General features: G+C 40.3%; 1 protein-coding gene across 1 annotated transcript; it reads right to left on the reverse strand.

The window, feature by feature from the left end:
- Positions 1-43: 43 nt before the first annotated feature.
- LOC106512661 (mast/stem cell growth factor receptor Kit) lies at positions 44-423 on the reverse strand (the record flags this gene model as incomplete). The annotated part of the gene is given in 2 exon segments (XM_014001231.1): positions 44-240; positions 329-423. Coding segments are annotated over 2 exon segments (292 nt in total), but the record flags the coding sequence as incomplete, so codon positions are not given.
- Between the last annotated feature and the right edge of the window lie 212 nt (positions 424-635).

The raw sequence follows: 635 nt of genomic DNA on the forward strand, positions 1-635 counted from the left end.
CACACACACACACACACACACACACACACACACACACACACACAGAAGTCAATGAACAGAGTTCCATCCAAAATTCTATTTCAAATTGGTAATAAGTCAGGTAGATTCTCACATTTTTGGAGGCTAAGAACTCCATGCCTTTGGCCACTTGGTATGAGAAGCTCAGAAGATCCTCAGTGTTTACGGACAAACCATCCTCATCAAACATCTTGCTCTCTTCATCAGCTTCAACATATGTTCCTGGGAGGAACAACAGAATAAAAAGAATTATTCCTGCGGGACTATTTTCTTGGACAGTTGAAATTTGATGAATGGCTGCCTGACTTGCCTTTGCGTAGTGAGTGTCTCATCTTGGAGGATGAGTTGATCAGTGGGTTGCCAGCAACAGAAGGCCTCATGGCCATGTAGCCATTCGAGCTGTCACTGTGAAGAGGATAAAAGCAGTCTGGTCTCAGCTGAGAGCTGCCACACATAAGAATGATGCCATCCAAATATTCTCTTCCTACGCATGTTCTGGATACTACAACTTTCTTTTTATCTTTCATTTATATATATATACATATATACAGCGAGTAAAATAAGTATTGAACAGATCATCATTTTTCTCAGTAAATATATTACTAGAGGTGCTAATG

The sequence above is a fragment of the Austrofundulus limnaeus genome, unplaced genomic scaffold (assembly GCF_001266775.1).
Source record: "Austrofundulus limnaeus strain Quisiro unplaced genomic scaffold, Austrofundulus_limnaeus-1.0 Scaffold9790, whole genome shotgun sequence".
Taxonomy (NCBI): domain Eukaryota; kingdom Metazoa; phylum Chordata; class Actinopteri; order Cyprinodontiformes; family Rivulidae; genus Austrofundulus; species Austrofundulus limnaeus.